The 27016-nt window shown below is 38.9% G+C and overlaps 1 protein-coding gene across 6 annotated transcripts in view; it reads left to right on the forward strand.

Annotated features, from left to right (window-relative positions):
* The window catches only part of LOC121871486 (DDB1- and CUL4-associated factor 8-like), a 53401-nt gene that overhangs the window by 14290 nt on the left and 12095 nt on the right, over positions 1-27016 (forward strand). For 4 of the 6 annotated variants that reach the window (XM_042373849.1, XM_042373848.1, XM_042373850.1 and 1 more), the window contains 9 exons: positions 2201-2754; positions 10792-11038; positions 13053-13311; positions 13819-14054; positions 14808-14982; positions 16234-16399; positions 22092-22222; positions 22369-22488; positions 23537-23659. In XM_042373849.1, coding sequence (XP_042229783.1) covers positions 2220-2754; positions 10792-11038; positions 13053-13311; positions 13819-14054; positions 14808-14982; positions 16234-16399; positions 22092-22222; positions 22369-22488; positions 23537-23659 — 1992 coding nt within the window. In that variant the 5' untranslated portion in view covers positions 2201-2219. Of the gene's footprint in view, positions 1-2200; positions 2755-10791; positions 11039-13052; positions 13312-13818; positions 14055-14807; positions 14983-16233; positions 16400-22091; positions 22223-22368; positions 22489-23536; positions 23660-25933; positions 26005-27016 lie in introns of all 6 variants that reach the window. The other 2 variants (XM_042373852.1, XM_042373853.1) reach the window with 2 other exon arrangements.

The raw sequence follows: 27016 nt of genomic DNA on the forward strand, positions 1-27016 counted from the left end.
CACAGCTTTCTTGATGTTGAATGTTCTCCAGAATTGTTTTAAAAGTACTTCTTCCTCTGCCAACTGTTGATCCTCATCGTCTTCGCTCTTGCTATCGGTGTTGGTGTCACTCAGGTTACGCAACTCTTCCTTGGTGTTGGTGAAGTCGTTCAGGAGGTTGAATTTTTTAGCAGAGAATGCAGCTTTTACACTACAGATCAATTCTTGGTCCATGGGCTGTATTATAGACGTAGTGTTGGGAGGAAGGAAGACCACTTTTATGTTGGGGTGACAATCTAACAGTAGGGGCGAGTGTCCTGGTGCGTTGTCAAGCAGCAACAAAATCTTGAATGGCACATTCTGTTGCTCACAGAATTTCTTCACATCGGGAACGAAACAGTCATCAAACCAGGAGAGGGACAGTGTAGAGAACTTCCAGGCCTTACGTGCGGTCAGCCAGTGGACATTTAGCTTGGTCATGTCCATGCTCTTGTAGGCGTGCGGCTTGCGTGCTGTGTGGATCACCGATAACTTGAGCTTACAGGTACCGGAGGCATTGGTGGTAAACAGGACGGTGATGCTCTCCTTCTGCAACTTCCGGCCCCGACACTTGCTGGCATTCTTCACAACGAAGGTCTTGGAAGGTAGCTTTTTCCAAAAAAGACCAGATTCGTCCATGTTAAACACCTGGTCGTCGGTGTACTGTCCTTTCTCCATAATCTCGCGTAAAATATGAGGAAATTCCCTAGCCGCAACAAGGTCAGCACTAGCTTCTTCACCACCAATGTTGATATTGGTGATCTTGCTCCTCTTCTTAAACCTCTGTAACCACCCAGAGGAAGCATTAAAGGGTTTGGGCTCTGTAATTCCCATCTTTCGTGACACTGCAGCATACAGTTCACGTGCGTACTCCTTAACTGAGCGTGTGTCCACCGCCATGTTCCGTCGCGCCTGAAGCACCAAGTAGCTCGCAAGTAATTTTTCTGTCTTGAGAAGCACCTGGTTGTGGAAATACTTGATCATAGAAGCACCTGTAGACTTTGTGATGTTCATGTGCTCCTTTATCTTGGCTGCATCCTTCTTAATTGTCCTGATAGTTGATTCGTTAACACCATGCTGGTGCGCGAGATCAACCTGTCTTGTTCCTTTCTCCAACTCTTGTATGATCTTATATTTGATTTCGTAGCTTAAGGAACATCGTGTCTTCTTTGGCTTAGGGCGGCTGGGTCCAGGTAATGCAAGGTTTCTTTGTGGTGGTGGTGGTGGTCCGGTGGAAGCCATTCTTATGGAACAATGGATACTGATATACACGGTGCAGCCGGGAGGGGTGTAACTGACGCGGTAGGTCAAGGGGCTTGAACGCTCCCGCGGCGGGGCACGTCATAGTACTACATTAAACCAATCACAGCTAGCAGGGAGGGAGGTAAGGATGTTTTGCCCAATCACAGTCCGCTACGTCATATGACGTCACCGATAACGCAACAAAGACATACACTGGGCAACCTACTTGCGCTGCTTACACAACATGGCGGGAGGTTTGGATCCAAAAATGGCGCGGCGCGAGAGGACCGCCAGCCGCTCTCCGCATTAAGGGGTACACGCACTGCGGAAAGTGAGCATTCCGTGTTCGGCAGGGTACCGCGTAAACGTGGAAACGCGTAAAGTGGGACCGCGTAAAGCGAGGGTTGACTGTACTGTACTATTAGATTGTGCTAATTATTAAGAGGCTATTTGACGTAATGCAGCACCTAAGTTCCATACCTGGCACAGTACTAAGGGTTGTTGGTCAGTACTTTTGGGCACCCCCAGCTTACCCTTGAGGTAGATGTGTACCAAGTCCTTACATTCATTATATTGTTACCTAACTGCTTCTAACAGGCAGTCAAGTGACATAAACCCCCCTCTCTCCTCCGTGGCTTTCATGGCTTATGCTGCTAATGACTAACCTGTTAAATCAAATACGGAGGATTCTTTTACAAGATGACCGAGTTTGAGTTGTGCTGACTAGTAAGACAGCTAATTTTAGGCCTCCTTTTTCTAGAGGAGTACTGTTACACCTGTTGCTCATTAAATTAATCTAGCAGCTTTTCCTAACATTTTTGTTGATGAAATATTAAATAGGTTAATATATCTTTCATGAAGTCTTGATCAGTTGTGTGATGAAAACAAAACATTGTAGAAATTTCAGGTACAGTTACATTATTGTGAATTTTATTTGCAGGTAGTTTGTTGGTCTCCAAATGGCAGAGGAAGCCGAGACCTACTTTAAAAATCTAGGCGGAGGAGCTTGTTGCACAAAGGAGGATAGTGATACTGTAGTACAAAATGGAGGTAACAAAAGAGAACACAAGGAAAGTAAAGAAGACCTAAGCATTCCTAGTGAACGATCAGAGGTATCAGATGAAGAAGGCAATAAAAAAGTGAAATCGGAGAATGACAAAAAAGATGGAGAAACCTCCGGAGCTTTTAGCAGTAAAGGAAAAAGACGTCAGCGTAGCTACCGTACGAGGCTTATTGAGTCCGACTCTGATGATGAAACGGACAACACACTGTGTGAGAGGGGAGCAAGTAATGCAACTAACAGAAAAATAAGTGATACAGGGGATACACTAATAAGTAGGAGCGTCACTACCATTACCTCTGGCCCCTCTGAGATGGACGACACAAGTGCAGACACCAGCCGAGACACAGAGACAGACCACATGGAGCCAACTAGTCTTTCTGCTATGGAGACAGGAAGTGCAGCTAGTGGCAATACTGATAATGATGGCACAGGTAAGAATCATATTAGGTGTTATATTGGGTTCAAAGGTAGCACGACACTTTTTGCAATGTGGAAAAAATTTGGATGTATTTGGAAGATACCGGTATAGTGTACAGTATATCCAGCAATTCGCAAAAAAATAGTATCATGCTAACTTTGAACCCTTGATATGATGAAACTTTAGGTGATTTTCGACTCATTTTATGAATGAAGTGTAGTACTTTATAATTGGTACATGTAGATTTTGTCAAGAAATTTTTTTTATTTAAGTGAAGAACCTTTGTGAACGTAGAGGTGAGGAGTTTTGGAGTTTGTTTGAATGCTGCTACTTTATATCTTGAGTTGTATATTGTACAGTACTGTATCCTAATTTGTCTGTAGTAGTGAAAATAAAAGTGCAGTACAGTACTTTGAATAAGATAGTTATAAACACTGAAAAATATCGTAGACTATTTTTCACGTGGTTTATGCGGTAACTTTTATTGTAAGACATTTGGCTGGTTGTCTGGGTGTACTGGATGTGTGTATTAGAGAGAGAATATTAATACATATTGTATATTCATAATTTCCTGATCTATGCAGTGCTTGTCCAGTAGTTTCCCGAGTTGTGTGAATGAGCTGAAGAAGAAATTATAGTACAGTACAGGTATTATGAATACTGTACTGTATAACCAAATACACATACCCGGTACCTATATACAGTAAATTGAGGAAGATGGTACTGTATAATGAAAGTTTGGACATAGCATGATAAGCAGAGAGTAAAAACAAAAACCCAGAACAGATTTACTTCATTTCTGTCTGCTATATGAAATGGAACGAAGTAATGCCTCTACACTGTACATACACCAAACTTGGGAGATACTAAAATGCTTTGGTTCTACAGTACAATCGTCACTTTGCTAACCTCATGAATTTGTGAGTTAAGACAGTTTGTTTGTGATCACCTCCCCATCAACATAAAGTTTCTTTATTCTAATGATTGATACTGTAATTACCCATTTGCAATACTGTACTTGTTTAAAAATTTAAAATGACCAACCACTCTTACCTCGGATTTACCAGGCTGGCTACAGACCCGTATAACCATGCCTAATCATCAAAATTTGATGGGTAAAGTCAGATTGCAGTTCATGTAGTTGCGGGAATTGTCCTGTAAGGCATAATGCATCAGTTGCAGAAATCATCTTTAAAGGGTTTAAACACAAGATCTGCCAATATTCTTATACTAAATAGTTTTCAAATACACTGTAAAATCTGTCTTATGTGGCACTCCACTATCCAGCACAATTTAATAAGTGTACAGTACTGTACTGTATTGTTAAATATTTTTAATCAATGATGTACACTAATTGATTATTCATATTAGATTAAACTTAACTGTACGCTTATACGTAGTGCATAAAATATTCAAGAAAGAAGAGTGTCATCTGTACACTGCTACTACTACTTAATTGGTGAATACTTTACAGGTACAGTCTTGTTCAAGATTCTTTGAACACTGCTGGAGACAGCTGGCAACTCAAGGCCGTTTGTTTACTATAGTACGTAGTATAATGTAATAAGCCCAACCATTAATTAAGCAATGGGGAACTAAGTAAACCAATCACCAATCACTTTTACATTCATTCATAATTTTTACTACGTACTATAGTAAACAAACGGCCTTGAGTTGCCAGCTGTCTCCAGCAGTGTTCGAAGAATCTTGAACGAGACTGTACCTGTATTGAATTCCTTTGGCAAGAGTAATTCTTTATTAACTGTCATAGCTATTTGATTAACTGGCACCACATACAAGCCCCCCCCCCATTGCTATATAACTAAGATTCAACTATAATAAGATATAAATTAACATCCCCACACAACAGTTATCATCCTGTATGACTATGTTTTATCTTTATTCCTTAGTCATGCATTGTTTCATGACATGTCAGTGGGTATATATGAGTATTGGGCAGGGATCCATCCTTAAGAATATTGGTATTTTGGCAAGGGTCTTATTGGGGTATTGTACACTCACTAAAAGATTATTTTTCACCTTTACGGGTTTATACAATATAATACACCGGACCAAGAAATCTGATAACACTCATCACGGCTTCTGTCGCAGTGATAATTGTGGATGGTTTTAGAGCCAAGGGTGCAGAATATTTTTTTTAGTGAGTGTACATGGCATTGTACTAAAGACTTATAAAAACTATATAGTGAATTGAATTTTTATTTTTGAGACAGGTTGTGTTCCGAATTATTGAAATCGATATGTTGGGAACTGTAGACTGAAGGAATTACGAAATGGAAAACTAAAAAACATAAATTTAGATATACTGTACTGTATACAGTACACTGCTGTACTATGCTGTAGTAGCTACCGATTTAGTAATACAGGGCGTCCTCGCTTAAAGTCGGGGTTACGCTCCTGAAAACACATTATGCGAAACAATGTTAAGCGGATCAATTTTCCCCATAAGAAATAGATAAAATACATGAGTTACTTTCCTGAGCCTCCCTTTGCCCCATGAAGAAAGGTTACATATACAGTACAGTACAAAAAATCATTGCCATTTCTATAGAGAATAGTATATAAACTACAGTACAATACTGAGTTTGTATTGGTACTCATCGATGGGCGGAGGTGGTAGAGCGAGTGTGTGGTGGGTAGTGGAGTGAAGGAGGAGAAGGGTGGGAGCGGAGGTGGAGGGCAGTGAGTCACTGAGAACTCTGCGGCTGCCTCCTCTTCCTCCTGCTCTAATTGGTGTTCCTCCGCCGCTGCTTGCTCCTCCTCCGTTGTTGCTTGCTCCTCCTCGGCTGCCGGCTGTTGTGAAGAAGCTCCTTCTGCCGTCTCGAGACGAAAAAATGAACCCAGTGTTGACTGCTTGGTGCTACTCATCATCATCTTGTAGATTTCAGTATAGCAACCAAGACTGTCCTCAATGCTGCGTTGAACCATTGAGCTACGTTCTCTGTTTGGGTCGTTATCTAGAAGCATTTGCATTGCTTGCTGGAACATGTTCAATGATTCTGCTAACCTCTTGGAAGTTAGCGTTCGTTGAGGTTCTTTGTCGTCGTCGTCTTCAACGGGGCTGTGTTCTGTTAATTGTTGCAGATCTTCGTTGGTGTGCTCTTCTGTATGGGATGCCAGGACGTCCTCAATATCCTCCGATTCCAACTCATCAAAGCCTGCCTGTCTAGCCGAGCTGAGGATAACCCTATTAACAGCTGGGACTAAGTCGGTGAATCCCGTAAACCTGTTGATGCACTCGGGTCACAGTTTACGCCACACACAATTCAGGCAACTCTAGGAAACCTCTTCCCATGCCTCGCCAATGTTGTCAATTGCATGAAGAATGTTGAAGCCGCGCCAATATTCTTGGATCGTTGGTTTATTTTCTGCGTCTATAGCCTTGAACAGCTGGGCCATGGTAGGGTGTAAATCATACGCCTTGAATGTGGCGATGGCGCCTTGTTCTTAGACTTCATCAGTGCTGTCGTGTTGGGAGGCAGGAATACAAATTTTACACTGTCATGCAAGTCGTTGAGATAAGGAGGATGAACTGGAGCATTGTCAAGGATCAGAAGAATTTTGAAGTTAAGGCAGTATTCCTTCAGTGCAGGGATGGCGTACACGTTTAACCATTGGTTAAATATGGTGCTGGTTATCTATGCCTTTTTGTTTGCCTTGTGAATGACAGGAAGGTGATCCTTAGAGTAACCTTTCAGGTCCCGTGGGTTGGCAGCGTGAGAAATCAGCATAGGCTTTAGCTTGAAGTCACTGGCAACGTTTGTGTCAAGCGATCTTTTGCCACTTTAAAACGTGGCGCTCTTTTCTCCTTCTTGGAGATGTAGGTCCTCTCAGGCATCCTCTTCCAAAAGAGACCAGTCTCATCCACATTGAAGACTTGCTTCGGTGAGCAGCCTCCTTGCTGGATAATCCGTTTGAATTCTGATGGGAATGTCTCAGCAGCAACCGTATCTGAACTGGCAGCTTAATACTGTATTATGGAAGTTATAACGGTGCTTAAAACGTTGAAACCTTTCTTGGCTGGCCGTAAAGGTCTCTTCCTTCAATCCTTCACCCTCTTCTGCCTTTTAAGTCATCGAACAAGGATCTGGCCTTCTGCTGGATAACCATAAGGCTCACTGGGGCATTGCGTTGATTCTGGTCCTCCATCCACATTGCCAGCATCTTTTCCACCTTCTCTATCACAGTGCTTCTAGTACGAGTCGTCTCAGTAGCACTCAGAGAAGAACCACTTCCAGCACTAACCTTAATCTTGTCAGCGTTGGTCCGGATAGTACACACCTTTGTGGGGGTTAGACCAAGCACAGCGGCTATGTCCACAGCACGTTCCCCTTTTTTAAATTGGGTTAATACATCCATTTTCGTAGCAAGAGTAATGGTCTTACATTGCCTCTTCTACACTAGCATCAGTAGCACTTGATGGGCGCTTGGAAGCCATTTCGAATGGTTAGAGTACAGTTTTAGAGCAAAATCACTTAAGCACACACGAATGATGTGAAGTCGTAACAGAGACCGGCTTGGCGTCGTTTGGGGACGCTGTGATGTTCCGCGAGTGAGGGCAGCGCGCCTAGCCTAGAGAGCGTAGCTTGGCCAGACAAGAGCAGGTGATGCGCTGTAGTAAGTAGTCCATGAAGACTCAAAACGACGTAGTATCGGATCACCGAGACATAAAACAAATTTTTGGTCTCTAAAGTTCAGCGACGTAGTACTGAAACAATGTTAAGCGGGACGACATTAAGCAAGGACTTACTGTATACTGTAGTTTGGGAACATCAGTTCAGTTTACCTGAACAGAAGTTTAGGATGGTGCAGGTTTCATAATACTGTACAGTACAGTACTGCACTTTAGTATTGACTGGATAAAAATTGATGTCAATTTCCCTCATCAGAAAACTTTATACATATACATATGTACTGTATACATTGTACTGTACCTTTACACCATCACTTTGCTCTGTTGACATTTAGAAAGACTAGATTTAAAATATCCCCAACTATTTGAAAATTTAAAGCACCCATGCAATCACTTGGTAGTGTTGTAAACAGTCATTATTTTTTAGTGAATTTTTCAGATCCGTTAACAAAGTAGCCGTAATAGTAATGACGAGCCGTTTCTCAAAAGCTTGTTGAATTTTCCAGAAATGTTGAGGGATGATGCTAAAGTACAGTACAGTATATCTATCTTCATTGTTGTTATCATTGGCTTTAACAAATGTAAACCATTTATATTTGAGGTCATGTTTCAGTCATGAAACCTAATATGTCACCAATCCTTGTGGGCTGTCATCTAATGATACTTGAATACCTCTCGGGAAACAATGCACTGTGACCTGTTTAATGGGAGAATTAGATCATGGTAAATTTTATATCCATCTCTGATTCAGTACTGTACTAGTTCAACATACAACAACCACCAAATTTTGTGTACTAGCTCCTCGTAACCTCTTAGGGAATTAGGTCACTGTTACATTTGGCTTCTACATTAATGCTATACAGTGACCCCTCGTTTAACGAACACCTCGGTTAACGTAATTTCGATTAACGAACTGCCTTTCATAAGGATCTTCAATTCGGTTAACGAAAAAAAATTCAGTTAACGAAGTTCTTACGAACCGACCTCAACATGTTTTCGCTTGCACTGACCGGGCAACCGGCTTTAGTATCAGTCCGCCAATACATTAATCGGTTCTAGGGCTTAAATTCCTTACTATTTTAGTAAATATCAAGAAGTTTATACTATTCAATAATTTTATAAGTTTAATATTCAATTTTTTAGTCATTTTAACAATTACGTATTGAACATAATTGAAGGTAAAGTGACTAGTTTAATGCGCGGCATCCAGCCTCTTAACACAGCATAACAGGAGTTAGTCTCTCTCTGTTTTCACTGGAGGTAACATCTTGCTTGAGACTCTCTTCAACTAAACGCTTTTTTTCTGTGTTTCCAAGCAAATTATTGGTCATTTTGAAATATAATTTACATATTGACAATATATAATGCAGTGCAGTGTTGATTTAAAGAAACTAATCTTGAATTACACCAAGAGAGCTAAAATTTTATGGGTGAAATGGCGCCATGGGGTGACTTCTCTTCCACCCCAATGCCTTCTCTTCTTCCTTCTCCTCCACCCCCATTCTAAATCCCATCATCATCATCATCCAGGAGCCTTCTACATACACACCTCAAAGTAAGTGAACTTTTCTACCATTTTTGTTGAATTTAGGAAATTTTCGGTGAGCTGGAACCAATTACCCAAAAACCCATTGAAACAATGGTTTCGGTTAACGAACTTTTTGGTTAACGAATGACCTTCTGGAACGGATTGAGTTCGTTAATGGAGGGGTCACTGTACTGTATATTAGTCACCAGACTCCATGTGCAGGATTATATGATTTTAAAATTTTGAAAATTCAGATGATTTCTGGATGGGACCTTAAATTTCAGAAGTTGGAAAATCCCCCAAAATTTGGATCACATTTTCTTATTTTTCCCTTTGCCTTTTTTTATTTATTTATTTTTTTTGTTCAGCACTTCTGCCAGTTGTATGTTCTGTATGTATTGTATATACAGTCATCCCTTGGTTATCACACCTAATTGGGACCGAGCCGAGTGTGTAATAACGAAAAACGCGATAACGAAAGTACTGTACAGAACCTATGGGATTTATTCTAATTTGGTTCCAGGCACCCAATTTTCCCATTTTATGACCATTTAGACCCACTGAAGATATAGATAATGTTATGGTAAGTATCAGAAACACACATAGGCATGGCTAGGTTTATTACAAAGTGATGAAAAGGGTACGCTCAATACTGTAGTCCACAAAACATGTAGCTATGCTTTCTTTATTTGAGTCCCCCGTCTGAGGAGTCCGTTTTCTCATCGCTTCAGGACGCCTGAGTCCTACGTTTTCTCTCAATCTTAGAGTGCACCCGAGACATCGTAATTCCTTAGTAATGACACAGAATATGAAATTGCAACTGGGGTTGCAATTGTTGAGTCAACTTAAATATGTCTGATTACAGCAAATGTGTTATTGTCAATTTGTAGGTGAAAGATTTTATCCTCAATAGATGTAGGCGAAGCAAGGGGGTAACAATACACCTGGAGGCAACTGAGTGATAACAAAATTCTCGGCTTGAAAAATGTGCTATAACAGCAGGTGTGCAGATTTTAATGGAGGCGTGATAACGAAAATCGCGATAACCAAGTTATATATATATATATATATATATATATATATATATATATATATATATATATATATATATATATATATATATATATATATATATATATATATATATATATATATATATATATATATATATATATATATATATATATATATATATATATATATATATATATATATATATATATATAATGACCTTTATATGTGGGGAGTGGGGATAACAGTACAGTATATCACACATGCTAAAATCACCAAATTTACTGTGCATAATCAAGTAAGGACAGAAAGTCAAACTTTTTAAAACTAATATCACTTTAACCTAAAAGTAGGTTGTTCTAGTGACTTGCCTATTGGGAGATGTAAGTTACAGTTTGCTACATTCATCAGATTTTATTTGTATGGTATCTGATGAAATTTAATTAGCAGCTTGAAAAAAGAAACCTTACATATTCTCTAGCAAATACTATATAAGTAATATTGTGTTATTCTGTACTATAATGTACTTCCAACTATGGCTCTACAATACTGATACTGCAATATTCTACAGTCATCAGCTTGCAACCTGTATTCATCTTCCAAAATGAAAACATGTTGAATTATATACAACTGCAGGTGAGCTCCATTGTCTTCAGGTAGCTCCTGTTACTTTTGGTAATGGGGATCTTTTAAGACAGTTAAATATTACACTTTTCATTTTGGACGTGTTATTTACATTGAGAGTTTTAGATAGAAGTGAGTTGCTGATGGTTAGGTTCAGGTGCTTCTTGTGGAGTATTGATTAAGTGGGTCATTGTGGAGCATGAGGGAATTTTTAAATTACATCTATTTTGTAGATGATTCACCAGCTTCAGAACGTCGGCGTGAAAGGCCTCACACTCGACAAACAATTTTTGGTGGTCTGCTGTCTGACACAGATTCAGATTCTGATGATACAAGACGTCGTAGAAGCATTCAGGATATTTTAGAAGATGAATCACAGCGGATGGATGCTGAAGAAGCTATTGCCAAAGAAATTAAAAGAATTCAGGAACGTCCCAAACCAAAACACGAGTGGAATTTTGTTGAGCAAGTTATCCAAAGGTTAGTCAGTACTTCTGGCCTGTGTTTTCTAACTTGTTCACCAGTACCCAGGAGTTTAGCTGTTTCTGATACCTTTTTCTGGCTACATTTATAAAAATAATATAGTATAGTGTATTAGTGAGACTTAGAAGAATGTTAAGGTTCATCGTCACTTGGATTACATTTTCATATTATTGCTTAACTCATATTGCTTAATCATCAAAAGATTTGTTATTCTATGTTACATCAAGTACTGTACTCTCATACCTACAGAAACACTAGCCAGTTATAATGGTAAGGTTAAAAAGGTTTTGTCCATTGTTCCTCTCTTTAATGGTTGTATTGTTCCTCAGTCCTGAGAGGGTACAATACAGTACATGTACTTAGGAATGCTTGTTTTCATCTTTGTCCACATTTCCAGGAGTTGTGAACTTTAGAACTTTAACAGATACCGGGTAACCATGAATTTTAAACAAATTTGATTATGAATACAGTATATCATAACAATATCCGAGACAAGTTTGATAATCAACATTTGATGTTATTGTTTTTGCTTTACAAATTACTATAGCTATTTGATTTATGTTGTGAAACCCAATTGCACTTTACTATCAGTGATACCATAGTTTGATGATTACCTCTTAGTCATTATTGACCTAGATTTTATGTTTCCCCCTCCTTTCCCTCCCTTCCTCCCCATGCTGTGAATCTAAGAGATGCATCCTGTATTGCTACCCACAAATGTGTACAGTACTTGGTTAAAAGTAAATATTAAATCTTTTAGTACATTTCCCTCAGTTCCTACACTGGTTAGTGAGTTCCAACCACGGTTTCTGGTCTTCATTTTGTATTTACTGTACTTATATTATAAAGTCTCTATAGAATAACAAATGATATATTCTATAGTGTATTGCTGCTATGAGTTTTTCAGGGGTCTATTTTTTCTAAATTACTGATATAGACCTCTAAATTACAACATTAATTATCTTTAAGTACTTGTAATGCTGATTTAGACTTGTATTGTTCTGTAACCATGGATTTTAATAATATCATATCTCTAATAGAATAGGTGTACACAAAAATTAAGCTGTAATCACCAGAAGTTGTAGGCAGACACACACTGCAACAGGCAATATTGTTTACAGCATGAAAATTGAGCTTCTTCACCATGTGTCATGCAAAACTAAGATAGGCAAGTCAGAATCTCCAGAGGTTTCTGGCTTTTACATCTGGAAGATTTCTTAGTATGGTTTGGCATGTTTAATACAATACACACACACACACCTTACTCTAGCAGTATATATGGCTATGCAGTACAGTTTTATCGCAACATTCACTGTATATAAGTCACAGCTTGTAATCATGGTGCATAAACACTCATTAACACAATGTAATTAACTGTTATGTATTGTTTAATCACAATACAGTACATCGCCCACTAATGAAGGAATAACTGTAATTACATTCATAACTGCTGAATATGAGAATAGAATTGACGTAAGTTTATATTCTTCAATTAATTTCTCAAGCAAACTGACTTTGTAATGCAACAGTCAACATATAACCTCCCCAACACAGCATAATTAACAATTACACAATGTTTAACTACAGTTGACCACTGATATAGTTACAGCTGTATAATGGTATCCTCATGTGGCAGATACTGCAAAAGTATTAACTTTGAGGGTAAATTTATCATGGGAACTGAGAGAACTTGTTGCTTTGAGACTGGTCTTGTTCATTTTTGTAAACCACAACCCTCCAAAATTGATCCTTATTGAAATAGTGTTGCCTTAGATTATGGCTTTGAGAAGCTTTACTATATACAGAACATACTGTACTTTTTTATTGTTAAGGTAAAAGGGAACTGCCATTTGGTGGTAAGTCATGTCATATAAAAATACTGGTAGGAATTCTATATGCTATAGACATGCTCATTGTGTGCTTTATTTGAAGTTCATAGGTATTGTTGCCATTGAACGTGCTATTGACATATACATCTGATGGTTAAAGAAGGTTATTCCTCAATTTACAGGCAGATAGGTGGGAGAGCCAAGCATCAATCATCTGTCTTGTTCAGCCACCATTATTATGACTCCCTCCACGTGCCTAAACGTCTAGAGCTCATGTACAAAATGGAATTTCATAGGGGATGTGTCAATGCTCTAAGCTTTAATTCCACTGGAACTAGACTGGCTAGTGGGTCAGATGACTTTCAAATTGCTGTATGGGATTGGGCTCGAGAAAAGGCATTGATCACATTCTATAGTGGACATCGAAACAACGTGTTCCAGGTCAGTTTATATACATATACAGCATATACACATTTTATTTCTTTGAAAAACTCTGGTTCAGTGAAATGAAAAATGTAGGCTGTTCTTGATTTCTGGTATGATGATGTTGGCCAGTTTTAAATGAATAAATTGATTTGCTCTTGAAAGTATATTTATTGTTTAGTTACATATTTTATAATACAGTATACTGCACTTTAATTGATACACTTAATAGTATTCTTTAAAAAAAAATTCACGAACAGTTGAAACAGTGATATTGTGGTATTGGAGAATTTCACAACATACCCTGTTCAGTCTTTTTGTATATGGTTATTGTTACTGTGTATGATGTATGTCATCCACAACTAGGTGGAGCATACTAACTTCTATAAAAACCTCTTGAAGTTCCTGTGTATGTCTTATGAAGCTAATGAATTATTTTGTTTTCAAAATTTACATAACAGTACAGTACTAATTAAATGCCTATGCAAAACATAATGTTTGAATTTGAAAATTCCTTTATTACAGAGTAAGTTCCTACCCTTGAGTGGAGATACACACATTGTATCATGTGCGCGTGATGGACAAGTACGTCTAGCAGAACTTTCATCAACGGGCGTATGTAAAGCAACCAGAAAACTAGCCAAGCACCGTGGCCCAGCGCACAAACTAGCAACACTTCCTACCTCCCCACATGTTGTATTATCTGCTGGAGAAGATGCAGTAGTACTTAATATAGATATTAGACAAGAACAGCCCACCAGGTAAATAATGATTCATTTACTCTTGTTTCTTTTGTTTCTCTTCTACATCCTCTTTTTCCTCTTGTCCATCTTTTCCCTCTTTTTACCCTCTCTTCCTTCTTTATCATTTCTATGCTTGCTTCCTCTCACTTTTTCATTTAGAATTGCTTTATGCAACATTAATGGCTCCTTGCAACTCCATGTATGTGAAGAATTGCTGTCTTCCTGTACCCTTTCTTTTATGTATTCAATTAAATACTGTACCGGTAACAGCTGCTGTTCTATACTCGGTTAACCATTCTTAAGAAGTTTTCATCTAACACTCTTCTTGATGTTTCAATAACATATGATAGCAGTATTGAAAATTCCTCTTTCGTATTATCAAGTTTAAAATCTGTATTTTCTCCATACTAAAATCTTAAGCTGGGATTTTCATAAACAAAATTTCTGCAGCTCATATGATGTAAAGTTGTTAGCTTCCAAATTTTTGTAAGTTGTTTGTTAATGTTTTTCATTGCATTTGTTTATCATATTTACTGGAACATGAAACAGCAGGGTTCTGTAAATGTTCATTAAATGAATGTAAGTATTCATACTTTGGCTGAAAATGGGTTTATTTCATACACTTAAGAGCACTTCTCGGATATTTCAGGAAATATTATTTGTGGACTGATCTCAACCCAATTTAGTCTGGATTATTAAGTTTTTGTTGTAGTTTTTCGCACCAGTTTTCAGTTTCAGGACACAACTGGATGACCTTTATGTTTGTTACAGGGTTGCTCTGGTGAAAGATGTTTCTGGTGGTCATGTTTCTCTCTACAGCATACATGCTCACCCAGTCAATGAAAACCAGTTTTGTGTTAGTGGCCATGATCAGTATGTTCGAGTGTATGATCGACGTTGTGGAAACCTGAGCTTCCCAGTCTTTAAATATTGCCCTCGTCACCTGGTAAGTTTCATCGTACTGTATAAAGACATGTTATGTATGTCAATGTTCTCTAGTTTTTAAATATTCTTCAAAATGTTTAAAGGGTAAAAACATTCGCTGTTTTACTATTTTTTCAAGTCGAGCTTTAAATGCTGTTACAGATATGTATGATACAACATTGATTTTAACTGACCTATATTGAAAATTTGAAATATATTTTCTTTGGACAGTACTCTGAGGAGTACACCCACATCATCATTAACTGCCACATATTGTTGCCATATTACATATTCTAACTTTAATATTCAATAGTAAACCACAACATGCACAACTCCAGAGCATTTGACAACTCAGACATGAAGATGATGATCACTGGTGCTAATCATCTCACAAGTAACTTCCCCCCCCACCCCCTCCCCCTGGTATTCAACCCATTTTTAAGGGTTATAAATGCATAATATTTACATGTGTTTATATGAGTCTGATATTGTGTTGCATAAATTTTAATGATTAATATGACTTAGAAAATAAGAGATTGTAAATTGTGTTAAAATTCGTGAATAAATTATTACCTATTGAATCATGATCTTGCGGTCTGTTTCAGTGAATCACTGCTGTTTCATCCCCAGAATTTCCAAACACAGTACATTGGTTATGATACATTTGGTAATTGATATCAGAAAGACAGCTTACAGTTTTGCCTGAAGCATTTATACAGTAGTGGATGATGTATTGTCTATTGGGGTGAAGCATTTACCTTTTATTAAGCTGCATGAAATGAATAAAGCAGAAATAGGAGTTCTTGGCAAAGAAGCAACTCAAATAGTGACTGTAACCAAATGTACCAGTATTGAAGTACGTACTGTATCTGCCTGACAAATTGCTACTCATGTTTATATAGTACTGTACTTGTTCCTTTTGGCCACTTGGTAAGGTCTGTGGCAAAAATAAGAGTTCATTTTAATTCATAATTAAGGGAAGCCTACATGCTTTTGACAGTCTACAGCTAATACACACACACACACACACACACACACACACACACACACACACACATATACATACACTCCCTTCCTTGGTGATCATTTATTCTTTATGCACAGTATTATTATGTAAATGTACAAGCTCAAATATAACATGTTTACAAAGTAACCATTTTCATTTGAGACTAAAAATAAGTGGTAGTTTGGTTATTTTTATTTTATTTATTTTATTTTTGGTAAATACTGTATTTTAGCTCTAAGATTCAACTCTGGTAACTGTTTCTTTCAGTACGAGGCCTCACCAACTCCAACAGTGACTTGTGCAGTGTATAGTGGTAATGGAGATGCCATATTGGCATCATACAATGATGATGATATTTACTTATTCGATACGTCTTTATCTGAGGGTGCTGATGCTGCCCATAGATACTCTGGCCACCGCAACAATGCTACAGGTATTTTGTTGATTACTATAAAAAAGTACCTGAAAACTGTACTGTACCTAAACTTAATTGACTTTGCTACAGTCATCATTATGATGCTGGCCAAGTGTGTATGTTAGTAGTTGTCGTGGGGTAGATATTATCACCTGCTAAATGTTCTGCACAATTCTTCTTTAATTTGCTCTGCTCATATACTGTACTTTATTCACAGCATCATGTATAAAGCTATGGTTATATGTGTTATGCTCTCTCCATTCTCTGTATTATGTATGGTACACTAAAGTTACCATTAAGTGTCTCTTCTTGATTCTGGCCACCAAGTTTTATAAGAGAGAGTGAAAGCAATGATGCTGCTGGACATTCTTATTACAGTATAGTCTGCATTTACGTGGTCAGTTGAACCCGTGGAGGTCCGCGTAACAACCCCCAACTCCACTTTTTCCGACAATACGTACGTTGTAGTAAAAATATCTTAATTTTATGATGGTATGCACACACACATAATATAGAAGAGAAATATCAAAAAGAGAATAATATACTGTACCAGGTAAAAGAAAAATCAAGGTTCAACACTTACGTTAGTAGAAGAGATGGGTCGGCATACGTGGATGGGGGCTGGTTCCGAGGCAGAGGGCAGATTAGTGGCCCTCAGGTGAATCACTATCACTATCCACCACAGATGTCAGGGCCTCCCTGACAAACCCCTCAAAGTCACCATCACTGTCACCATCACTGTCACTATCACTGACTTGGGCTGGCTGTGGTGGGTTGCAGGCGAAGAAGTCGGTGATGTTACGCTGACGGCTAGTGTTGATGTGGTCGTGATACATCTTGATGTACTGTTCCATACTTTGGTCTAGAAGGTTATTGAAGACTTCATATCGGTGATTGACAGGTTCTTTGGAAAGGGTGAGCTTGAGTTTCTCGGCAAACTCGATAGCATCCTTTACATCACCATGTGTTAACTTCTGTTTTCGTGCTGCCGCACCATCTCGTCGGCAGTCACCTCAGGATCCCTGATTACCTCCATGATGTCTTCGTTGGTGGTCTCGGAGAAGCCTACAGCTGTAACACTCTGTGCAGCTTCTCTTGCAAGGTCCACTTCCACTGCAACAGACTGAACCTCACTAGCCACAGGTTGCCTCTGCCTCCCACCTGGGATACCCTGCAACACATGCCGCCACGCGTGACGAATCGTTGCCACAGACAGCTGCCCCCATGCCTCCACCAAGAAATCAACAGCTTTCTTTACGTTAAACATTTTCCAAAACCGTTTAACTCGCACTTCATGCTCCGCCAACTCTTGTTCTGGATCCTCATCGTCGCTCTCGCTATCTGTGCCACTCAGAAGTTTACGCAACTCATCCTTGGTGTTGGTGTATTCGTTCAGGAGCTTAAGCTTCTTTGCGGAGAATGCAGCCTTCACGTTGCATATCAACTCATGGTCCATGGGCTGGATTAACGACGTAGTGTTGGGAGGAAGGAAAACCACTTTTACACCGGGGTGACGATCCAACAGAAGGGGCGAGTGTCCTGGTGCGTTGTCAAGCAGCAACAAAATGTTGAATGGCACATTATTTTGCGCGCAGAATTTCTTCACGTCGGGGACGAAACAGTCGTCAAAGCAGGAAAGGGACAGACCAGTGAACTTCCACGCCTTACGTGAGGTTAGTCAGTGGACAGTTAGCTTGGTCATGTTCATGTTCTTGTAGGCATGCGGCTTGCTGGCTGTGTGGATCACCAACAACTTGAGCTTACAGGTACCGGAGGCATTAGTGGTAAACAGGAGGGTAATGCGCTCATTTTGCAACTTCCGGCCCCGACACTTGCTGGCAGACTTGACAATGAAGGTCTTGGAAGGTAATTTTTCCAAAACAGACCGGATTCATCTATGTTGAACACCTGGTCGTCGGTGTACTGTCCTTCCTCCATAACTTCTCGTAAGAATAGAGGAAAATCCATGGCGGCAGCATGGTCAGCACTGGCTCCTTCACCAACAATGTTAATGTTGGTTATCTTGTTCCGTTTCTTAAATCCTTGCAGCCACCCAGAGGAAGCAGTGAAGGGTTTGGGCTCTTCAATTCCCATCTTGCGCACCACTGATGAGTACAGTTCACGAGCGTAGTCCTGCACTGCCCGCGTGTCCACAGCCATGTTACGTCTTGCTTGACGAAGTAAGTAGCTCACCAGTAAGTTCTCAGTCTTGAGCAGCACCTTATTCTGACAATACTTCACCATTGAAGCATCTGCAGACTTTGTGATGCTCATGTGTTCTTTAATCTTAGCAGCATCAGTCTTGATCGTCCGGATCGTAGATTCGTTCACGCCATGCTGGCGCGCCAAATCAACTTGTCTCGTTCCTTTCTCCAACTCCTGAACGATTTTGTACTTTACTTCGTAACTTAGGGCGCCTCGTATCTTCTTGGGCTTGGGGCGGCTTGGTTCAGGTAATGCAAGGTTTTTCTGGGGTGGTTGGGGGTCCAGCGGAAGCCATTGTTGAACAGATTTTGCGGGCACAAGAGAGAACAGTATACAGTAGGATCGCGCCAATAAAGATTTCCACAATAACGTTTTCGACATTAATGGTAAGTTACAATAGATACCCATTTTCAATAACAACGTCTGGATTCTCTTGAATAACGGAGATTAGATTTCGCGGGAAGCGTCCGAGCGCATCAATGATAGCGTTTGTTTGGCCGCCATGTTGATGACGTAGTTGTCCGCTCTGCCTCACTCCCACTCTCGCACACGCTCTGTGGAATACAGAGCTGCTCCCACGTGTGAGATTTTCGCCTCTATAACCAGTGGTTGCGAGGGTCGGTGATCAACAATGGCTTCCGTGTTTTTGCCTGTGGGGGCTGGGGGAGGTGGTGGAGGGAGTTATTTACCGCCTGAATGCCCGGGAACTTTTAAAGTGAATGAGAAAAAAGACCCCAAAGCTAAGAGACAAAGCCACAAGAAGCGTGCCTACTCGGTCACAGATAAAGAACAGATTGTTAAGCTCATTGAAAGTGGCGCACGGAACATTGATATTGTGAAGAAATTGAACTGTCCTGAGTCTACAGTGTGAAATATTAAGAGGAACTTAGAAGAGACCAAGAAGAATATTGCGCTGGCTAAGAAATATTTCGGTAGTGATGGAAATGCAAGGCGAGCTATGAATGATAAAAGTGATAGAAACAGGCTGATAGTGATTACAGAGCATTTTCTTGTGAAATGGTTAGCTTGTAGAATGAAAGACAGTGCAAGTGTAGCTCGAAAGAAAAACATTAAGCCTCCCCGTCCTTTCAATGCCTCAGTAGGGTGGCTGCATAAGTTTAAGATTAGAAGTGGCACAAAGTATGCAAAGTATCAGGGTGAGGCTTCGTCTGCTGACTCAGTGGCTGCAGATTCCTTCCCTGAAATTGCCAATCAAATCATTCAAGAGGGAGGTTATACCCTGGATCAGATTTTTAACTGTGACGAGACCGGGTTGTTTTGGAAAAAATCCCCCAAAGTAACATTTATCTCTAAAAAAGAAAAACAGGCAAAAGGTGTGAAAATGGCAAAGGATCGCTTTAGTGTCCTCCTAACCTGTAATGCTTCAGGTGAATGCCTCATGAAGCCTCTGGTGATCTACAAATATAAAATACCAAGAGCTTACAAGGGATGTGATATGTCCAAACTGAATGTCTACTGGGAAAAGACAAATAAAGGCTACATGTCCACGGAGTTATCAAAGAAGTGGTTTGATGATTGTTTTGTTAAGGATGCCAAAGAATACTGCCGGAAGAAGAATGTATCCTTCAAAGTGGTGCTCTTTCTAGACAATGCCCCCAGTCATGCACGATTTCTAGTAGGATGTCACTCTAGCGTTGAGGTTGTGTTTCTACCACCAAATACAACCTTCAAAATACAGCCACTAGACCAAGAAATCATAGCGAATGTAAAGTTGCTGTACTACAAATATGTCCATGACAAGATGAGGAAGAAAACTGATAAGCAAGAAGAAGTAAAGGAAATTTCTGAAACTGTGAGCAGTAGCGAGGAGGAGGAGGAGGAGGGTCCACCCCTTGCCGCCTCCGCTTCTCCGCCTGGCTCACACACCGCCTCCGCTGCTCCGCATGACTCGCTCACCGCCTCCGTTACTCTGCCTGGCTCACTCACAGCCTCCGCCTCCACTCCTCCTGGCGTACCTTCAACCTCCACAATGACTGTTACTGCCTTCTGGAAAAATTATAACATTCGCCAGGCAGTCAATTTCTTTGTAAAAGCCTGGGTAAATACTACGAAAGCAACCGTTAGGCATGCCTGGTCAGCACTCCTGCCCCAACTCAAGTCTGCCGAGACGAAGAGACAGCAGCCAGCAGAGCTAATGAACCAAGTGTTGGAAACCGTCTGTAGTATCTCAGCCCCATGATTTCAAGAAGTGACTCGGGAAGATAAAGAGGAAATGATGCAAGAAGGTAACACAAATGACGTCGAGGATCTCCTGGAGGATGAAGAAGGTGGTGAGAGTGGTGATGCAGCGAGTGGTGCAGGGGAGACCGAGCTGAGATATGTGACGACACAGAAGCTGTCACTCTTATTGGGTGTCTTTACAAGCCTTCAAGAGATGATCCAAGACATTGAGAGTGAATCAGGTGAAAGGGAGCAAGTGATTGGAGTTATAGAATCTATTTCAAGGAAATACCAGACGCAGTACAACGAGCGAGTGAATGCCCGGCAGCAGTCACTCATCACTTGCTTTCTTTCACAACGCTGGCCAGCCGCGGAAGACCAACAGAGAGATTTTGAAGTTGGTGATGACATTGGGGAAATGCTTGAAGATTTTGACTTTGCGGGGTTTGATGACGTGTTAGCGGAAGTGGGTGAACCGGGTGCGAGAGGCCAGCACGGGGACGGAGGTTCGACGCAGTAGCCTCCATGCCCAGCCACGGAACAATAAACACACCAAGCACCTCAAAAACTCCCCCAAGCTACGGGTAAGTGTTATATTACTCAAATTTTTTATTCTGATGATTGAATAACAAATCTTTTTATTTCAGCTAACAAAAAGTGTTAGGCAGGGCTTCAAGGGAGAACAATGGGTGAAATTCTTGGGGCGGCGGCACCAATAAACCCTTTTTACATGCATTTCAATGTCACACAAATAACGTTTTTGCTAATAACGGTGTTTTTCAGGCACCTATTAGACGTTATTGGCGAGAGCCTACTGTACGCTGTGACTGAGAACAATGAGACTGGCGCGGCTAGGTCAGTAGCTTCTCTCCCGTGCCAGGCCACGTCATATAACATAGACCAATCACAGCTAGCGGTGGAGGGAGGTAAGGATAAGTGGCCCAATCATAGTCCGATACGTCATATGACGCCAGCGATAACGCAACAGCGACATACTGCGCACCCCTCCCCACACCGCTTCCCGCGTATGGTCAAGAATGGACCGCATGAATAAAAAATGGAGCGGCGCGTCTGGACCTCTCCAGCCGCTCGCCGCGTAAATGATGAAATTTACCGCGTACGTAATTAAAATATTTCATTCTGGCAAGGCACCGCGTAAATGACCAAATGCGTAAACAAAAACCGCGTAAATCCAGACTATACTGTACAGTATATCAAATAAACCATATTTTAATTGTTATTTTGAATTTCAATCAACTTTTTGTTCTTAATTTCTAGATTTTATTATTGATGTATTTGTTTACTATGCTGTTATTTGTTACAGTTAAGGGAGTAAACTTCTTTGGGCCTGGTAGTCAGTATGTAATATCTGGCTCAGACTGTGGCAACATATTCTTCTGGCATCGGGAAACTGAGTCCATTGTCCAGTGTATGCCCGGAGATGAAAATGGAGTGGTAATATTTTCTCTTTTTTTTAATTTGGTCATCATATTAAAGTCCATAATTGAAAATTATATTGTGTGTAGTATAACTTTAGCCTTGAAGGATATTGCTTATTGTATACCGGTAACTGTTATCATGTATTCATATATCTTTTTTAGGTAAATGTCCTGGAACCACATCCTCATATCCCAGTGCTGGCAACTAGTGGCCTTGATGATGATATAAAAATCTGGGTTCCTACATGTGAAGAAGATCCTTCACTGCCTAATTTAGAACAAGTGAGAAATATTTAACATTATGGGTCATTTGGAATAAAGTTGTGATCATGAAAACTGGTGTACCTTGTCCTTGCTCTGCATGGGAAATAATTTCAACACTAATTGTGTCCTTTATATTAAAGGCTTAATGTTTGTACAAGTAAGCTTCAATACAGTATACTGTACAGTACTGTATCATTAAAGCCATCATGGAGTGGTTGTTAGGGACCTGATAGTCCCAAGTTTCAAGCCCAGTTCCCACTCTATCGATGGGTTGGCAATAGGAAGGGCATCCAGCTGTAAAACTTGCTTTAAATTTGCCTTATGGTAGCTGGGACACCATGCCATCAAGTATTGTATTTCAGCAGGGAATATTTAGAAAAAACTTTTGTGTATTTTCCTCCTGTACAGTAGAGTTGTCCAACGCAGGGGTCAAGATCCTCAAAGTTAGTGTATTGGAAATACTGTATCTGTTTTGGGCAAACATAATATTTTATGGGAAAGAAATTATTCAAGGAAATAACTGCAGATGGTAGTGTGTTTAGACCTTTTTATATTAAATTTACTTAGAAGTGTCCGCTCACCTGCCTTTTTCGAATGTCAGACACTCTTTGTTATGAGAATCAGCTTTGCAGGTTCATCCTCTCACCATCCTCTTCATTGTTGGTACTAGATGCTATTAGTTAACAGTGCAGATGCCAGTGAGTGGCAGGAAACACCACAAATGCATCAATTTTAAACTCAAGCCCATTGTTACTCAAAATTTTTTTATCTATTATAAATAATTGCAGCATTTTTTGTAGAGTAGATAACAGAATACATGTTTGAAAACCCTAGGTTGGATAAGATTCTGACTAGTTACATGAGCCTAACTGTGGGATCCACAGGGTAGTTACTGTATTGTACATTCATGAGATGTAGGGCTGTAACTGTGTTATAGTTATGACAACCTAAATATAAAATCAACTGTGTAAAATGTAATTGGAAACTTAACCTCCCACATTTGGAATAGGGGCTTACAGTAATTTATGAACTTGCATTATAACCCAATTTTCTGTGGCTCCCTCAGACGGTAAAATCAAATCTGAGGAAACGTCATAAGGAGCGCAATGAGGAGTTCACTGGATTGGATACGCAGATGTTGATGGTTCTCTGGCACCACATAAGACGGACGGACCGTAGACGACGTAGGGTGAGTCATAGGCATAGCTGTATCACACAGGAATCTACAGTAATGATCCTGTATAATATTAGATGTTGAGTTTGGTGACATGGTAAGTACAGTAGATATAAGTTTTATTGATATACTGTACTAATACTTTGTACAGTATATTTGAAATGTGTGGTGGTTGACTGGTTTGTTTATTCTACATATGTGACCCATATATAAATCACGTGGCTATTGATCTTGAATGAATTACTTCTGGTTAAGCTGTCTGGGTAATGGTGAAGGGCACATCATCATATGCTGTTTGGCTTTAAAGTTGATTATTCAACTTTATACCAGATTTTAAATACTGTATTAGGATACATCACATATCAGAATCAGGAATATTGTGTGTAGTTATTTTTATACATTTAAAGAGCATTCATGAATGACACTGATAATGGACTGCTAAGCTGGACACAAATACAGTAAACCCGCATTAAACAGAATTTACTGGGGGGGGGGAGGAAGAGGGGTAACTCCAGTTATTATTGATTATTTTTTTTAGATATACAGTACAGGGGGACCCCAAATTCGTGGGGGTTAGGTTCTCAAAATGACCGCGAATCGCCAAATCTTAATAACATTTATGGACGGGGGTGTACATTTTTACCTGTGTACAAAGAAATGTATATTCCCTTTGTGTTTGTCCTTAGGACAATTATTTCCTTTACCTGTATTTTGTGTAGACACACACATACAGATAAATAATAATGGGAAAATACTCTCACAAATACTCAGAAACAAATTTATTAAAAATGTGACAGTCTACCCTCAAGTCCGTGCTTTATTAATAAAGTACTAAAGTATTGACTTGAGGGTAGACTGTCACATCTATAATAAATTTTTTTCTGATTATTTGTTAGAGGATTTTCCAATTATTATTTATTTCTATGTGTTTTGTGTGTACACACACACACACACATATTTACAATACAGGTAAAGGAAATTACTGTCTCTAGAACGAATGGCTCCCTGTCCCAGCCGCGAAAATGCTGGTAACTTTTAAACTAACCACAGACATTCTTGGGTACATCCAGGGTGTCATCCACGAATAATAGAGGACCGCGAAATAAAAATCCGCAAAATTGGGGGGGGGAGAGGCCCCTGTACTCTCAAATCATGACCGTTTTGGAATTTACCAAGAAAAGAACATTAGTGTGACAACTCTATGTATTTACTGAAAAATTGGTTAAATGATGCAGGTTAGAGATTACTGAATATTGTTACAGGCCAAAAAATATATATTTATATGAAGTAATTATAAATGAGTTGTGATGTGATGTGGAGATATTTTAACTTGTGTAGAATACTTGTACCTCAAGAGTTACTTATTAATTTGTCATCTTTGTATTTTGTGCAGGGTCTCATAGGTCCTTCACCATAGGAAAATTAATGCTCTCTATTTTTATTTTTCAGGTGAGAGAATCAAAACAATGAAGATGGCATAAAAATTAACACTAGAGGAATAATTCAGTTTAATGTTCATGTATGGAAAACCACTTGCTACACTCCATTCAGTTGTAAAAGAATATAATCGACAACACCAAGTCATATGGGTGTTGTTAAGTTCATTCGTTGATGTGCAGCATCTGGCTTTCTATACAGGAATATTAATTACACTAATTGTTACCTCTAGTGTTAATTTCTCTGCCATTTTTGTTGATTTTTTTTCCTTCTCTTGAAAAAGAAAAAGAGAGGGGTTAATTTATGTTCCTATTTTACACAACAAATGAGACACCCTGTACACTGTAGCTCTTAATAGGTATTAAATATAATTAAAGACGAACCATATTTAGATATACTGAACAATAATGTTTTTGAGGGGCTGTTATAAAAAAGTAAAAATTTTGTTAAATTTTTTTTTTTCAAAATTTTTAATTAGATGGACAACCTTAGAAGATATAGACTGGCTTGAAACATCAGGTGGAGGTCTAACTGAAAGAAACTGTCTTTACTGTATATAGTTAGAGGGAGGTATAGTGTGCTCTAATGGAAGTTGGTCATTTTGTCAACACATTTTCTGGATTACAGTATTGGTGAATAAAGGTTTTTGTTGACTTTTATTTTTAAGAGAGACTAATAGAATGTTTATATTCATATTTCATTCATTGAAAAACTTTTGTCATTCAAATAGTAATTGCACCTACTGTAGAAGTACAGTACCGTTCTCTGAGCTTCTTGATTGTTTGAGATGTTGTGGTGGGTTAGTTCCAGGCTAGTCATAATGTTCCATAACTTTAATTATATTTTCTCCAGCAGGACTCAAGCTCTGACAGCGACTGATATTCATGTAGAGTGCTGACTTATAAGCCTTCAGCATCACTTCGGTAATTGCACATAGAAGACATATTTGTGTATCAAATTGAATAATTGCTCCCTGAGGTTATTTATAAACTGGAATTCCAACTCCACATATCCAGAATTGAGACTTATGCTTCTCTAAGTTATCAATACTTGCTGTTGTAGTGTATCTTGTACAGTATAACATATTACTATCTTTATTTAAACTGGTCAGATACAGGATACAGTACCATATATATATATATATATATATATATATATATATATATATATATATATATATATATATATATATATATATATATATATATATATATATATATATATATATATATATATATATATATATATATATATATATATATATATATATATATATATATATATATATATATATATATATATATATATATGGGGAGGGTAAGAGGCATGTGTTTTGTAACATTGAAGCATATGTACTTGATTGTTATTACCCCTTGTGCCTTTATTCATTAAGTAGGTGAGGTGTTGGTGAATTAGTTACTGTACATTCAACAAGCCATCCCTTAAACAAAATGTTGTTGCAGAGTTTCTTCTGAAAGGGATCACTGAAAAACACCAAAATACATACAATAGTTGTGTTATTGGAAATGAGTGCAGTATAGAGTACTGAAACTGAATTGCTGTTAATTTTAACACTGATTTTTTTTTTTTTTTTTTTTTTAAATATATATATATAACCATCAATGAAAATATTCACCCAGAATTATATCCAGGTAATGTTTATAAGTTCAGTTCACTGATGAGACTCAGCCTATAATTAATTCTGTGATAGTGGTCACGTGTAAACTTACAAAGGTTTCTCATAAACTTTCTCATCAACATTTCCTTATGTGCAACTTTTTTTTTTGGTCTTACAATGTTTCTAGTAGTAAAATTTGAGATGGGAAATGTGGTGTGAATTTGTATTAAGGGTGAAAATAATTTTTCTATATAGTGTACCGATATGTGTGCCCAGTGTAGCAGTTATGATTATATTTGTTTGATAATTTTGAATTA

The sequence above is a fragment of the Homarus americanus genome, unplaced genomic scaffold, assembly GCF_018991925.1.
Source record: "Homarus americanus isolate GMGI-L3 unplaced genomic scaffold, GMGI_Hamer_2.0 scaffold45698, whole genome shotgun sequence".
In the NCBI taxonomy this organism is placed as follows: domain Eukaryota; kingdom Metazoa; phylum Arthropoda; class Malacostraca; order Decapoda; family Nephropidae; genus Homarus; species Homarus americanus.